Source organism: Corvus kubaryi, unplaced genomic scaffold (genome assembly GCF_017639235.1).
Source record: "Corvus kubaryi isolate FWS band 111438036 unplaced genomic scaffold, C.kubaryi_AGA036_p1.0 37396, whole genome shotgun sequence".
NCBI lineage: Eukaryota > Metazoa > Chordata > Aves > Passeriformes > Corvidae > Corvus > Corvus kubaryi.
Genome location: NW_024581135.1, coordinates 21,749,515 through 21,764,830, shown reverse-complemented (window position 1 = coordinate 21,764,830; position 15,316 = coordinate 21,749,515). Strand labels below are relative to the sequence as shown.

At 37.1% G+C, this 15,316-nt stretch overlaps 1 protein-coding gene across 9 annotated transcripts in view; it reads left to right on the top strand.

Moving 5' to 3' along the window:
- The window catches only part of ATF2 (activating transcription factor 2), a 50,713-nt gene that overhangs the window by 14,173 nt on the left and 21,224 nt on the right, over window positions 1–15,316 (top strand). For 7 of the 9 annotated variants that reach the window (XM_042041525.1, XM_042041529.1, XM_042041526.1 and 4 more), the window contains 5 exons: window positions 88–206; window positions 2,259–2,387; window positions 7,002–7,180; window positions 7,498–7,612; window positions 7,791–7,877. In XM_042041525.1, the coding sequence (XP_041897459.1) occupies window positions 88–206; window positions 2,259–2,387; window positions 7,002–7,180; window positions 7,498–7,612; window positions 7,791–7,877 (629 nt within the window). The remainder of the gene's footprint in view (window positions 1–87; window positions 207–2,258; window positions 2,388–7,001; window positions 7,181–7,497; window positions 7,613–7,790; window positions 7,878–15,316) is intronic. The other 2 variants (XM_042041531.1, XM_042041533.1) reach the window with 2 other exon arrangements.

The window sequence follows — 15,316 nt, the reverse complement described above, 5'->3', positions numbered from 1 at the left end:
TGTGTTCTGAAAAATATTTGCAACAAGCAGGTTCATAAATGGTATTGTAAAACTAAAATTGGGGGGGGTTTATCCACTTCATTTCAGATCAGACACCAACACCAACTCGTTTCTTGAAGAACTGTGAAGAAGTGGGCTTATTCAATGAATTAGCAAGTCCTTTTGAAAATGAGTTTAAAAAGGCTTCTGAAGATGACATTAAGAAAGTATGTTCGAAACTTTTTTTTCCTCAGAGGTTCTACCTTTTTAAATCTGAAATTCCATTGAAAAAGCAAACTTTGGATTTATATGTTGCCTTCTAAACTATAGCAATAATCATGTTAACTGCTTATATGTGTTCTATGTAGAGAATACAAACCTATGATTATTCTTCTGAAGGTTAGTTTAGCTGATTCATTTTGCATAGTCAGCATTGACAATGGGACACATTGTCCTAATCATATAAGTGTCTAGTCCATGTCTGTTGAAGTTAACCACTAGTTTTGATTGAAATTTCATTAGGTCTTGAATAAGGAAGAAAGAGGTCTGAAAAGTAAAGAGTTTTTAGCAGAAAGAAAAACCCATGTGAAAACAATAGTATGCGAACACTGATCCTTTTGATTAGTTTTAAAATACTGATGTTACTCTAAGAATCAATCATCATAATAATGACAATTAAGTACTGACTAAATTTAAAGAAGTGTCAGTAATTTGGTTATTATTATATTCACTATATGTTGAAATCACATTTGCCTAGAAATTATTGATTACAACATAAAGATCTACTTATTTTTTAATGTACAGATTGAAATATAAGAAAAACTTGAACTATATCTGTTTAGCAACTTCATGTTTTTGTGAGGAACTTGCCATACATTAAAGTGTTATTCTTGTTATTTATTTCAGTGCTTCCCAGTCATAACTGGTTAAGAACCTAAACATTTAAATACTTCTGCAAATAAAAAATTTTGTTCAATGTCCCCTTTGAATAATTTTGTCTTTAGTTGATTATCTGGGTGACTTCCATAGGTAGTGATTAAAAACATGGGTTTATACTCATTTATATAAGTTCTTCAAAATCGGTAGCTTCATTTTCTTTGTTTCAGTAAAGATTTTGAGAGGTACTTGTGAATAGGATGGATTATTATCCATTCCTGACCAAGCCTCACCCTTGCTTTGTAACAACTGTATCAAATAATGTATTTATAAGTTTACTTTTTTTAGTTGCTGTATGCTGGCAGTTTTTATAACATGACATATGGAAAAACCAATTTTTCATTTACCAAGTCTGTATTTTCTGTATCATTCATGACTGTCTTGGAGGCAGTTATATGTATTGCAAATTATTTTAAATATTTTATCTGTTTCTTTAATTGATACTAATTTTCCAAGCTGCCCTCTGTGTTACAAGATAAAACACAGTCCTGCCTTATCTCTGGATGATTTATATACATAAACAATAATGGCAAAGTGTGGAAAAATATTCCATAATAGCACATTTTCTAGGGGATTGTAATTGAGTTTTTTTCTGTAATATTTCATAGTTACTTGTGATATGAGAAGAGATTCCACTTCTTAGAGTCTTCCCTGTCTATTAGTAATATATTGCACAGGAAAACTAGGAATTTAATTGAAAAAAAGAACGTTTGGAAAAACTTCTTTGGGGGAAATGTCTTCCAAAAGTATTTGGATAGCAGACTAGACCGGAATATAGGCTTTCAAATCCATGGTATTAAGTACTTTTGTAGCTCAATTTCTTTGGGGCATTTCAGATGTCCTAGTGAACTTTACCTGTGTTGTAGTATAAAATTTGCTTTTTCAATAATTATTAGCTGCAATAAGCTTGAAATTATTTGTCTCTACTAACTTTCTCAGTTTGAAAATGTAGTTAGGATTTTGTGCTTTGTGGCATGAGGTATAATAATATACACAATAAAATACCTTATTTTAGCTGTAATTTTTTAACTGTGGCACAGTTCTGCAGCTATAATTTTCTTGTGATTCTTGGAAATGGAAAAGTTTAGGAATGTTTTTAATTCGCAAGAAGAAAATACTTAGTCTGACCTTGGTGTTGAAAGACATTGATAGTACTGAAGATTGGTGTTCATGTAGGTGCTGGTAAAATAGTCTTGACTGGTAATGCATCTGCATCAAGATCTTTCAAACATCAGCACCTCTGTGTCATAATGGGCTGATATTTCTCTTCAGTTACTTACATTTTCTTGCTCAGTTGAATTTTTTAAACATTGACTAATTTTGTTTTACATTGTTGCTCATAGATGCCTCTAGATCTGTCTCCTCTTGCAACACCAATTATAAGAAATAAAATTGAAGAACCTTCAGTTGTAGAGACAACTCACCAAGATAGTCCTTTACCTCATCCAGAGTCTACTACCAATGACGAAAAGGTCAGAAACCTTCTTTTTCTCTTTTTGGAATTTATTTTTTGACTTTTCTGATGATCAGTAAATTTATTGTATATGGTGATAGTCACACTACTTAGCTGGTTGAAAGGAAAAGAGTTTTCATTTGCCACATTCCAGTGGATATATAGGTTACTTGTTCAGTTCTTCAGTTAGCTTTGTTCACTAGAATTATTTCTTTGCATCCAGTAAAGCCAGAAAGGAAATAAAATTTAAGATCTATGCTGTCTTAGAAAAGACTAAAAGGCCTCTTTATTCATGTTTTTGCATTATCATTAGCAATGATCACTTCATTATGTGACTTGCAGTGTTTTCATCTTGTGAAGTTCTCTTGAAGTACAGAAAATGAAGCAATGTTAGTGAATTAATTATTTCTAGTATTCAATAAATAAAAACATTAGGAGCAGACCATAATAAAGCACTGAGATTGCTCTGGTCAGTCTTTATGTACATCTTCAGTGGGCAGTCTGTGTATGAGGGGCTTAGCTGCCTTACTCCCAGAGATCAGCAGGACCTTTTAGGATCACAGGTAATTCAGATTGGAAGGGACTGCAGGATTTCCTGGTCCAACTTTCTGCTCAAAGCCAGGGTTACTTCTGAGATCAGACCAAGTTACTCAGTGCTTTGCACAGTCTGGTCTTGAAACCTCTGTGGGAGAGAGGCTGCTGTAAGAACAACCTAAAGTGTGTGACAGAAGTTGAAGAGAGTTTCAATTCAGATTTGTCTTTACTAAGCTTTTCTGAGTTTCATTAGTTAGCAAGGATGAGTAATCATGGGTAATCAAGGCAATCATGCAGTCTCAAAAATAGTAAAAGTGTTTTAAAGGGATATATGTAAAGACCTGCTTGGATTAAGTGAATCATAGTCCAAATCTTAAGTCTTCTTTATTTCAGAGGTTAGTTTATTTTTTTGCTGCAAGTACTTATTCCAAGTAATCTAATTTTGGCAGAAGGTAATATTACTGTCTTCTTACAATAGTGGTTCAGTATCTCATTAGCATCATTACAAGTGAAAATTATATCTCAATGCTTGGCAGTATTTATAAACTTGTATCAGTGATGATGTAATTCCGGTGTGTCACTGTAACGGTGCTGCTGCTCAATGCTGTTCTGATGTGTGATTGTAGAGACAAGCTGAACAAGGCTGAGGGTGCTGCTTGGAGTGTACAGCTGAACAGGACCTGCAGAAGTTGAGAAATGTGAGCAGAGTGTTGCTCAGTTAGATTTTTGTATTCTCCTTCTACAGATGTATTGAAGGCAAGAAGGGGTTTTTTTTAGGGTATAGCTGGTTTTAAAATATATGTGCCACTGTAACCATTTCGACTTTAGTAGCCTTTAGTGATTACACGCTATTAATGTATGTGCAAGGCAGTTCTAATTTTCCTTGTAGTTGTCAAAAGAATTTCTTGGAGACTCTTAAAAAAGGTATGCTTAATTCTTTTCCAAGAGTTCCATGAATTCTATTGGGCTTCAGTAAGAGCTGATACTCTGCTTTGAATAGACCAAGATATCATTGGAAGAAAGTCTTTAAGCCTTAAAATAGTAATAAGAGCTTTCAAACATTGTAGTTGTTTATTAACAGTACTTTAAAAGGGTGACCCTCAACAGAGTTTTAGCAGTTGCTTAGTCGTTGCCAAGTAGCTAATTGCCTAATTTAATTACTTTAAAACCAGTTGTTTTCTTACAGTCATAATCAAATACAGTATTAGTTCTGGCCCTCTATATTTCTGTATAAAGAATTCTGTGTATTTTTGGTAGCATTAGAAAGCTATTGCATGAAATTTGCTTTTAGATAGAAAATACTTGCGAATATGCACATCTGAGAACACTTAAAGTAACTATCTTGTTCTGTAATTTCCAGTTCAGTGGGTTTTAGTTTCGAGAATATAGGAGTTGAAGTCCTTTTAGTAAGTCTAGTACCTTTGGGTAGGCTTAAACTTCTGTCCTGTAAGGAAAGGTAGGTAAAGGTAAGATCACTTTCACTTAATCTTATGATTGCAAATTCAACTCTATTTTTCTTGTTCTTTAGCAGAATATATTTACAAAGTATTTTATTCCAGACAAAATTTATACTTCGTTAGTGCAATGCATTGGTGACCCATTGGAATCTTCCATCAGACTGGTGGGGCTATGGTTTTGTTTATATATACTCTTTAAATGCCAATTTCCTTTAAAGCCATACTTCTTAAATCTGCAGCTTATGTTTTTGCCACGTTGTTGCAGTAACAGGCACCTGAATGCATTTTTCAGTGTAGCAAAGAGCAAGTTAGTGTAAAGAGGAAGTTGAAAATACTTTTTCAGCTGTATAAACACACTCAGGAGTAAACATGTTCTTTTTTTAGTGGCTGAAGATCATTTCTGATCTTGTAAAGAAAGAATAAGTGCCGTCTTTAATAACACAAATAATTGTATGTGAGGTTTCCATTTTCAGAATTTTAGATTTAGTTCAGAATTTTGTATGTTAATCTTTGACTATTGCTGAAGTCTGGTTTCCGTAGAACACCGTGTCTAAAAATTTCAACTTGCCCTTTTCTAATAGGGGTTCAAGCCGGGAAGAGACCCAGTTTTACAGTCTGTATTTATTAGAACATGCATTAATTAAGCTCCTGCTATGAGCAGCAAAGAAGTATTCACAGAATGCCATAGCTGACTTGCTCACTTGTACATAGTTACATGGTTGCAGCAACAGTTGGGAGATCAATCCCAGCTGCTCACTCAGAGGTAGGAGGTGGTACTGACATGCCAGTGACTTCTAGGCAGGGTTTAGAAGGTGCTCAGAGGCAGGCTGGTTGGGACTCTGAGCAACCTGATCTAGTGAAAGATGTTAGCAAGGCAGGAGGGGTGGACTGGAATGGTCTCTAAAGGTCACTTCCAGCTCCAAGCAATCTGTGATTCTGTAAAAATCCTTCCAAGGGTCCATTCTTTATCAAGTGTACATATAATCTTGCAGTCTTTGTTCACATGTAAGAACCATCATGATTTTGATTGTTGCCTGAATTGTGCAGCTTGTTCATGCTAGCATACAGATTCAGCTGGTGTTCTGAATTCTGAATTTCCCACAGTCAGGCAGTTCAGTCTCATTTATGTTTTCCCTGTGACTCTTGAATAAGATCTGTAAGCTGTTACACCAAATTCCTTATTTCCAAAGAAATGTTTAATCCTGTCCTAAGAATACGCATTGGGCTTTTTTTTTTCTCTCTGTTTCCACAATTCTGTACTGGTTGTCTTCTTTTTACTGAAAGCTCATCTGTAATGCTAAGTGCAGTGTTCAGATATTATACCCCAGATTAATAATAAAACAATTTCACTTTCCTCCACACAGCTCACTGTTATTCTTCAAGAACTCTCATTCACTGTAAATAGTCTTTCAGGTCCCTTGGGAAAAAGCCTGAATGAACTAGTGCACCCTGATGACAAATCTAGCCTGTGAGCTTTTGGAGGGAGAAAATTTCTTGATCTAAAGTCTTTTCTTATGTAAAGCCCATAGTTTGCCAGCAAACTTACAGTTCTATTAATTGCTCAGAGGCTCACACACATTTGTGCATTAATATATAAAAAGACAAACAATCTGCTAGGAGAGCTCAGACTTTACTACTTACAGCTTTGTGGATGAATTTTCAAAACTTAAGCTTCATTGAAAGGAAATAATAGTCAGTGCAGCCTGTGTGACACAGGTGTAGAGATGTTCTCTTTGAATTACGGTTTACCAGCAGAGCAACTAAAGTTTGCTGGCCTTACGAATGCCATTTTATGTGTCACTGATTGCAGTAGCCATTGTCAAAAGAATAACTTGGAAAAAAGCCTGTCTGAAGGTAAATTTGAAGTCTGACAATATCAAGGGTCTCCTGAGAAGGAAGGCATTGGTTACAGTAAGGCCTTTCTGGGTTCTCAGAAACAGAAAATACAGATAGAGAGTTCAATTGATAATGTACTTTACCTGGTTGCTAAGCTAAGAGCTATAGTGATTTCTGTCTGCTCTTTATTTGCACCTGAGAAAGTTTAATTTCTGTGCTCAAATAATTTTTTCTGCATCAGGATATGCATATATTTTGCAGAGCTCTGAATGTAACACTCAAGTACTTCTATCACTCTAGTTAGAGAGCTACAGATAAAGGCTTAAAATTTTTTGTTGTTGTTGTTGCTATTGTTTTTACTGAACTATAAACTTCTTGTTTCTCTTGTTTAAATCCAGAACAATGGACTGAAACTGAAATGTACATAAGGACACCATAAAACATTTTCTTTATTCAGAGTGTGGGTAAACACGATGGTGCTGATAGTACCATGGGTTTCTTGTGGAAAAAAAAATCTGATCAAAACTGAATTAGAAGCAAGAAGAAGTAGTAGGTAGCCTTAGCATAAATTGAGCCAGGTTTGTCATAAAACTAAAATCACTGTTGTTGAAACGATTTTTAGTTTGGTGGTTTAAATGATTCATCCAGAGGGGTTTGTTTTGAATGTTTTTAATTTTATAACTGATTCTGTTTGCATAATGTTACAAAAATTCTGATTTGTTCTATCAAACTGTGTTCATTTAACAGTTGGAATTAGTGGTCTGTAATTGTATTTTGCAAACTGATGAACCTTTATTTTTCCTCAGGAAGTGTCACTGCAGCAGACTGCACAGCCTACATCAACAATAGTTCGTCCAGCATCGCTGCAGGTTCCTAATGTACTGCTTACGAGTTCTGACTCAAGTGTTATTATTCAGCAGGCAATACCATCACCAACTTCTAGTACTGTTATCACCCAAGCTCCATCATCTAACAGACCAATAGTGTAAGTTACGTAAGTCTTAGTAAAATGTTTTCTTGCAGAATTTGAAAATCTTGTTTACTTTCAGTTACTATTTCTGCAGTTAATATATGAATTTGAGATGCTTTGGTGTAATGTGGTGCTTTACTACACATGAAACATTGGACTTTCACTACATGTGAGATATAATGCCATGTTCTCCACATCACTAAGTTCATATTTTTGATCTCCAGATAAATATTACATTACACCTGTAAAGAAACAAACCAATTTAAAATAATGTGTAAACTTGTTCTCTTCTCTGGATAAGTTTTCTTTTATATAGTTCATTCCTTTTTCAGTCCAGTTCCAGGTCCTTTTCCTCTGCTGTTACATCTTCCTAATGGACAAACCATGCCTGTTGCTATTCCTGCATCTATCACAAATTCTAATGTGCATGTCCCTGCTGCAGTTCCAGTAAGTAAGCATGATGCTATATTAATTTGAAAGTGGAGCAGATTTGCATAAGTGCAGCATAGAACTTAGTTTTAAGCACCTTGATAGCTGTTTTGGCTTCAGAGGGTAGTGCTGTCAAATGCTCTCTATTATGATAACATACTCAGGTTTTCTTCATTTTTATACTTTATCTGGTCAGCTTGTTAGACCTGTCACCATGGTGCCTAGTATCCCAGGAATCCCAGGGCCTTCCTCCCCACAGCCAGTGCAGTCTGAGGCTAAATTGGTAAGTGAAAAACTCCATTATTCCTCAAGAAGAATAACTTGAGAAATTAATTAAATTCTATTGCTTTTTAAAACAGCTTTAGTTTTCTTTTGTTAGTCTAAATTCTGCAAGTACAAATTTAATAAGAATAGAAAAATAACAGCTGCATTTATTTTACAGTTCTTTCCAATTCCAGCCTATGTTAGTTCTGTTCTTAATGGCCATTTAGACCTTATTTTTAGTCATTATTTTAAATTAATTAGATTTCTAACTATACTCCTTCTTGCTTCTTGTATCGGAGGATCAGAAATGTTAGCTGGGAGACAGACAAGATTAGTAGCATGTTAACAGTGAACATTTCCTTCAGAGAAGCAGAATGTTTCCTCCCAAAGGAGTGATATTTCTTAAAGCTAGGAAAGAAAAATGTGTTTTTTAAAAATGTTTTCAGAATTTCAATTGAATATAGTCCATTTGGCAAGAGTTTTGCAATTAGATGCGTAGTACTGATACAGTTAACAAATTGTTCTGTGTGGAGGTTGTTTCTGTTGTGTTGGGTGTTTTTTGTGGGGGATGAGGATTATTTGGAAAATGATTAAAACAAGTGAAAAATTGGTTTGGTTTTTGTTTTTCGGGGGCTGTTCTTTTTACTTAATATTAGTGATAATTTATAGTGGTAGTTTGAATTAATCAATTTACTGATAAATTTTATGCAACATTAGGCAGTTGCTTCTCTTTTTTTCTGTTGTCTTTGTTTGTTCCAACTGTTCTAAAGGAATAGAAAATCTATTATTAAACAATAATTAACCCATTTATATATTTACAAGATGCCTCCGTAAACAGTATGTGTGAAATTGTGTTCCTCTTCCTTCAACTCTTACTTTGTGCTAAAAGAGAATCAGGAACACCTGCTAGATAAAATACATTTTTCTTCATTGATATTGGTAAGCGCGAGGATGCCCTTAGCATTCTTAGATACCTCATTTCTCTTGATGTAAACTTGTGGGCTTTCTTTCCTTACCTGTTTCCTCAAGCCATAGTATGAAAACAGTGAGTCTGGTTTTTCTGGAGTAATGGGATTGCAGTAGAGTGAGCACACCTAGACCACATTCACCAAATACTGGGACTGCTGTGGAGAGGTGGTTACCAGTGCACTGGCTCTGCCTGATGCTGTCAGCTCTTCCTTTATTGTCCTGCTCTGTTGAACGTGATGACTTTTGAAATAGTACTGAGAAAGACAGAAGGGAAGGAGGTCTGTTTCTGTGCATCCTTGCCCCCCAAGGAATGGGAAAAGGAATCTTTTAATACCTTAGAAAATATTTAAATGTAACCAGCTCTTATGAAATTAGAGTACCTTAAATCCAGGATAGAAGAATGTAAAAAAATGAAAGCAAGAACTGTTTTCTCAGAAACGGAACATGTTTTAGAGTCAGGAGACTCACACTCTGAATTCTGCTTGAAATCCAGGAGGAATTGGCTCCAAATAAATTTTGAGCAAGAAATGAGGATTTTAAGTGTATTGCTGAGTGATTTGCTCTTAGAATGATTTAAAGGCAGAAGGGAAATACATGTATGTGGTGAAGACTTTGATCTCACATTGGAAGAAGCAATCACTCAAATGCAAAGGAAAACAAAGATCATTAGACTTAAAATTTAACAGTCTCATTAGCCTTCTCGTTACAAGTTAGCTAATATATGCACTTCAGTGATTGCTTATCTTTTTTTTAAGTGAGACTGTAAAAAGGGTATTTGCAGTATTTCCTCTTTCCTTGTTACTTAATATGAAGCATGAGCAGAATCCAAGAATATCAGAATTATGTATATTTCTTACGCTCATTTACTTTTATATAGTGCCTATTCACAAAATTAAAAACCTTAATTTCTTATCCCTCTGAAAGTAAAAGAAATTTAATGAGAAGCTTAATGTTTACATAGAAAAGCCTCCAAGAGTAAGACTAATTCTCTGTTCCACGGGATGCATTGTTGGCAGATGTAATGGTTTATTAACTGCAAAGTTCCATTTAATTTTTAAAATTTAAATCTTTGTGATACCAAACCCTTTCTTTTCATGTCTCTCTTAAAAATAATTTTGCTTGCTGCATACTAAATTCTGTGAAGGTCTGCTAACCAGGTTTATTTTTCACTGGTGTTCCTGGTTAAGCCAGCAGAAGACAGTATTTAGTTTTACAGCTTGCTTTTCATTTTATTAATAGTGCACATTTAATGTTGAAATATAAGCTATTACACTGAAATTTAGTAAATGAACAGTGTGTGTTTCATGTATTAATGGTATACTGCAATTTGTGGACTTACTAGTATGGTTAAGTTAGCAGAACCCTGGGAACATGTCCTGTGTCCTTTTGCCTACTATGGCCACATTTCTTCATGTTGGGAGGCAGTTCTGAAGGGCAGAGGAGTCCAGGACATCCTTTAAGAAGTAAGTCTTAAAGGTGCAGGAGCAGGCTGTCCCCATGTGCTGAAAGATGAGCCAGCAGCAGAGACTGGCCTGGCTCAACAGAGAGCCTGGCTGGAAGACAGGAGAAAAAGGAAAGCGTGTGACTTGTGGAAGGAGGGGCAGGCAACTCAGGAGGACTACGTGGATGTTGTGAAGTGATGCAGAGCCAAAGCCCAGCTAAAATTTAATCTGGTTACTGCTGTAAAAGACAACTAAATATATTTCTGCAAGTACATCAGCAACAAAAGGACGTCCAAGGAGAATCTCCATCCTTTATTGCATATGGGGGGAAGCATAATGACAAAGGATGAGGAAAAGGCAGAAGTACTTGATGCCTTCTTTGCTTCAGTCTTTAATAGTAAGACTAGTTCCTCTCTCGTTCCTCCCATCCCCTTGAGCTGGAAGACAGGCATGTGGAGGAGAACAAAGCCTCTGTAATCCAGCTTGCTACAGCACTTGAACACAGATGAGATTATGGGGCTGGATGGGATCCCAAGGGTACTGAGGGAGCTGGGGAAGAAGCTCAGCAAAGCGACTTTCAATCATTTACCAGCAGTCCTGGCTAACTGGGGAGGTCCCAGGTGACTGGAGGTTAGTAAATTTGATGCTCATCTTCATGAAGGGCTGGAAGGAGGATCCAGGGAACTGCAGGCCCCTCAGGTTGACCTCTGTGCTTAGGAAGGTCATGGAGCAGATGATCTTGATTGTTATAGCATAGACAGAACAACCGGCATCAGATCTAGCCAGCATGGATCTATGATAGGCAGACTGCTTGACTGACTTGCTTGGCTTCTGTGACAAGGTGACCTACTTAGGGATGAGGAAAATGCTGTCAGTGTTGTCTACATGGACTTTACTAAAGCCTTTGACACTGTTTGCCACAGCGTTCTCCTGGGGAAACTGCTCGTGGCTTAGACAGATATACTCTGCTGGGTAAAAAAACTGGCTGGATGGCTGAGTCCAAGAAGTGGTGGTGAATGGAGTTAAATCTGGTTGGTGGCCAGTTAAAAGTGGTGTTCCCCAGGGCTCAGTGTTGGGGCTGGTTCTGCTTAGTATCTTTATCAGTGGTCAGGATGAGGGAATGGGGTGCTCCCTCAGTCAGTTTGCAGATGGCAGCAAGCTGGGCAAAAGTGTTGGTCTGCTGGAGGGTAGGAAGGCCCTGCAGAGGGTTTTGGACAGGCTGGATCAATGGCCTGAGACCATTTGTAAGAGGTTCTACAAGGCCAAGTGCCGGGTCCTGTACTCGGGCCACAACAACCCTGGGCAGCACCACAGGCTGGGGGCAGGATGGCTGGAAAGTTACTTGTCGGAAAAGGATCTGTGGGTGCCGCTCAGCAGCCGGCTTAACGTAAGCCAGCATTGCCCTGGTGGCCAAGAAAGCATCCTGGCTTGTATCAGAATCAGCAATAGTTTGGCCAGCAGGACCAGGGTAGTGACTCTTCCCCTGTACTCAGCAGGGGTGAGGACACACCTCAAGTCCCGTGTTCAGTTTTGGGTCCCTCACTGCAAGACAGACATTGAGGTGCTGGAGCGTGTCCAGAGAAGGGCAGTGGAGCAGGTGAACGGTCTAGAGAGAAAGTCCTGTGAGGAGTGGCTGAGGGAGCTGGTGCTGTTTAGCCTGGAGAAAAAGAGGCTCAAGGGAGACCTTCTTGCTCTCTACAGCTACCTCAAAGGAGGGTGTAGCCAGGTGGGACTCAGTCTGTTCTAAGTAACAACTGATAGAATGAGAGGAAACAGCCTCAAGTTGCACCAGGGGACGTTTAGATTGGAAATTAGGAAAAATTTCTTCTCGGAAAGGGTTGTCAAGCATTGGAACAGGCTGCCCAGGGAAGTGGTGAAGTCACCATCCCTGGAGGTGTTTAAACAACATGGAGATGTGACACTTAGGGCCATGGTTTTGTGGTGGACTTGGCAGTTCTGGGTTAATGGTTGGACTTGATCTTAAAGGTCTTTAACAGCCTAAACAATTTTATGAACCTATGAAGTCTGTCAGCATAGTATTCTTAGTGTCTTGGACAAAAAGCCAGATAAACGGGTGAAGCTGTGGTGTTCTCTTCACAACATTCCCAGGAGTACAGATATTTGGAATTTTTTTGGCTGTTGCTTTGTTTTATTTGTTACTTATTATTTGAGGAAAGTTTTTGTTGTTCTTTGTAGATGGACCTTGCAATCTCTTGGAGTTTTTCATATTGCATTATAAAATGTAAGAATAGAATATGTAGCAAGTACAAAAAACGTGCTGGAATAGATTCCTAACTAACTTCCCTAACTTCCTTGGTTATTTAAGTGTGGTACTGTATGGGCTGCAGAGTTTGAAAAGTTAACATGGTTTATTTCTATCTCTGAAGGGTTTTATCATATCTGCTCTTGGCTGTTGTTTGAACCTTTCCGTTATTGAAAGACCATACTTGATATGATGGTATTTTGCACTTTCTACTATCCTACCACAATACTATTTCAAGATATTCTAAGTTGACACAGATCTAATAACTTCTGAGGTTGAGTAAAATTCCTGAAGAACTGGTTGCAGTAACTTCAGTGTGAAATAACACCAAGTTGTTGAATTGTTACCGTATCTAGTGCTGTCCTGTGTAGAAGGTACAAATTTTTGTTTGAGGTTAAATACCTGGCACAAACCAAGGCATGAACCAGGCACTTCCTTTTGTTCTTTGTGCCTTTCTTTGCAGAGGCTATTTCTGCATATTTCAAGGAGCTAATGCGTTTTAGAGTTTTATAGTAAGAAAAGAACTTCGTGCTCTGATTTCATTCCTCATTGCAATCATTCATTTCACTCTTACTGGCTTACAGAAGGCTGCTGTTGTGTAGGCATTTTTTTTAAAGTGAATGTGAGAAGTAATTAGATAAAAGTCAAATTAGAGATTGTAGTGCCATTATTTCCTAATGCTCTGAAATTTAATTATTTAAATATGAATTTAGAAAACTTCATTTCTGTTTTTTTATTGGCATGAAAACAACACGTTTTTATTTTTATGCATACCTTTTGTTTCCTAACAAATTGCCAAATTGTACAAAGAAGAAATTTATTTCTTCTTTTTAAGTTCATGAAAGAACTTTAGTAAAACAAATTGATATTTTTGTTTCTAAAATCTAAACCTTAAAACAACTGGCAGGAGACATCTTTGCTAATGGACGTAGGATGCCTTCTGATAGCATAGTTAAAATTTTTCTTCAGCTGTCCTTCACGTCATAAAACCCTTTAAGGATAAAGGAACTAAGATACTTGCTGAGAATTTTCTCCTGCTGTGGACAGCTTTTGGAGACTTTTTCCCTTTGTAAAGGGAAAAGTATCTCTCCTACAGCATTTGGAAGTATTTTATATTAGTGTGTCCAAGTTTAATGCGTAATAATCAAAACTGTATTTATTTCTATGTCTGATGAAGTTTTCAGTCTGAAGTGTCAAACTCCTTCAGCATGGCACTTTTGATTATTGATGCGAAGCGAGCTACTGAGCTGTCACCTCTAGAACTCTGTTCGGTCTTTGCTGCAATAGTCTTTTCTCTGGTTACTGTTCAAGTTGCCTGACATTAAATGATTTTATGAATTCCATAGAGGAACAGCTGTATGGAGGAACAGGTTCTCTGAGTGAAATAGCAGTTAGAAAAATGTATACCAACTGCAAGGACTAATAATTGGGAGGAAAAAATAGTCAAAAAAGGAATACATAAAAGTGATGACAGACAAAAATTTTAAAATGGGTTGTGCAGTGAGCCAAATCCTTATGATTGGTGCCCTTAGTGCAAGAGGCTCTCGACTGAAACAGTTGACATTAAGTGAAAGAGTGCACTAAGCACAGTCTTAAGGTCTCCTTCACCACAGTAATGTGTACAGTGGTTTATGTGTTTCAGTGCTGTGGAAGAATAGCATGAAATCAGATTGCATTTTAATTTTATTGCCCCAACATTGAATGTATTGTAGTGAACAGAGCTGGTCCATTCACAGCTGTGAAAGGCACTGTAACTGTAGTTTTGAACATTCTTGGATCCTCTTTCTCTACTGCTTGTAGAACTGAAGTAAAAAATGACTAGAGATTTTATTCAGACACAGGCTTGTCTTTTACTGCTATTATTTTGAAAGTATCCTTACATCTTATACCGAGAATGACATTCAGTAGGAGTGAAAATGAGTTTCAGATTTCTGTGGCTCACTTAATATAAATTGTCCATTTTTCTGACATGATTCCATGTTTGTTGGCATGCTAAAGAAACTTAACTTTCGCATACTTAAGTAAAATCACATGTATGTCCATTTCGTGGTATTTTAGAGAAGCTTAGAAGTAGATGAAATAACTGTCTTTTAAAAAAACCCAAAAGCCTCAAAACCCCAAAAAAACTTCCTCACTAAGATAAGGATACATGATTCTAAATACTGTAGAATTGCTTCTGATCTTCCTATGAGAAGTTCTGTAATTGTATGCTTTCTGTGTAGGAAACACGAGCCTTGAGTTGCAGCTGTAAAGCATCCTTTTTGAGTGTGCACCTTGTGGGTGCAAACTTAGTGTTCAGACTCTTCAGCATGGGTTGTGGAAGTTTCTGAAGAATTTCAGAACTGCTTTAATACGGAATGTTTCCCTCAGTCTCCTCCTTCCCGTACAAAACTTTCTGTCACAATCTGAGAAATACCTTGCACTCAGTAGGCAACCAGGAGACTTTCAGCAGGAGGTTTCTACTGAGAAGTGACAGAGGGCATCTTGGCAAATGTTCAGAAACCGACAGTAACTTGCTGAAGCCCGGCATGGGACCTTGTGTTCAGCAGAATTCTTCTGACCTGTCTCCCTGCGTGCCGAGCTAATCAGCAAACACCTAATGAGCCTACTCTAAAGAAACAGACCCTCTCACAACCTACTTCATTTTCATACATTCTCTGGGGGTGGAGAGACAAGACTTCATAAGGACTGATGATGCTGCAAAGACCACAATAATGATAATTAACTTGCTGAATTTAGAAGATTATGCTGTTAATTAGTTGCAAAATAAAGATAAGTAATAGA